The sequence below is a fragment of the Merops nubicus genome, unplaced genomic scaffold (genome assembly GCF_000691845.1).
Source record: "Merops nubicus isolate BGI_N331 unplaced genomic scaffold, ASM69184v1 scaffold41504, whole genome shotgun sequence".
Taxonomy (NCBI): domain Eukaryota; kingdom Metazoa; phylum Chordata; class Aves; order Coraciiformes; family Meropidae; genus Merops; species Merops nubicus.
The window spans coordinates 6,632-7,622 of record NW_008604304.1 but is presented as its reverse complement, the minus strand read 5'-3'; the positions used below and the strand labels follow the sequence as shown (position 1 = coordinate 7,622).

Genomic DNA, 991 nt, shown 5'->3' with positions numbered 1-991 from the left:
CTGCTGAAGAGGAGAAAGGTTGGTTACACATCTGGGTCCACCACGCTGGCACTGAGCCCTGGCATAGCATCTGCTGGCTAGGGGTAGATGGGGGGGGGCACCTGCTGTGAAGAGTAAGAGCCACCAGAGCTGGGGTTACTTCAGGGCCCTGAGGGCACTAACAGGACTAGGTCACCCTGACTGGCCTCACCTGTGGCCTCCACTCACACCCACTGCCCAGGGGCTCCATTCAGCTCCGCATTCGTGCCTGGTCTGAGCTGTGTTGTAGGTGGGCTTGCCCCCAGCCCAGGCCCTGGACCTGCTTGGATCTACTGGATTGATCTCAGTGCTCAGAAGGAGCTTTGCTGGATTGATGCAGGGGTCCAGCATGAAAACCCAGCACCAATAGCCTTCTGGTTTGTGGTCCTTTCCCACCCAGCTCCCCTGCTCGGCCCAAACTGTGCCTAGGATGGAGCTGTCCACGCAGAGCCAAGCTCCCTGTGCTGGTTTGGCTCCTGGACCATGACGTCCATGGCCATGACACCTGAAAGATGCCAGGCCTCTGTGCAGGGCAGTGATCTTAGGAGCCCTTTTTAATAACTTGGCATTGCCTAGACAGTTGCAAGGGTCTATGAGTTGCTCCTGCCCTCGCCAGAGGGACATACATACCCCTCAGGTCTTGTTGGTGAGTCCTGGAACGGTGGGTCTCTGCTCCCATGGAAGGAGAAGGCAGTAGATGGATTGGCCCGTAGGAGACAATCTTATTGTAGTCCTCTGATGGTGCCCGCTTGTTCCTCCTGTGCCCGGGGCATTGCTGTCAACAAAGCCAAGGAAAGGGTGATGGGGCCAGAGGGCAGGGGTGAAGCCAGCTGTGGGGGCAAGAGCTCCATCGCTCCTGGCGGTCTCTCCCTGGCAGAGGCACAGCTGAGTCTGCAGCCTGGGACCAGTCAACACCCCAAAGAATGAGAGGAGCTGGTTCCTGAAGGACCTTAGCCTGCTCCTCCCCAAGTCT

At 58.2% G+C, this 991-nt stretch overlaps 1 protein-coding gene across 1 annotated transcript in view; it reads right to left on the bottom strand.

Annotated features, from left to right (window-relative positions):
* Positions 1-991, bottom strand: part of LOC103771663 (pancreatic secretory granule membrane major glycoprotein GP2-like) — a 5,405-nt gene that overhangs the window by 109 nt on the left and 4,305 nt on the right. Inside the window, exons 7-8 of the mRNA XM_008938963.1 lie at positions 649-793; positions 283-292 (exon numbers count right to left, since the gene is read on the bottom strand). Of these exons, the coding sequence (XP_008937211.1) occupies positions 283-292; positions 649-793 (155 nt within the window). The remainder of the gene's footprint in view (positions 1-282; positions 293-648; positions 794-991) is intronic.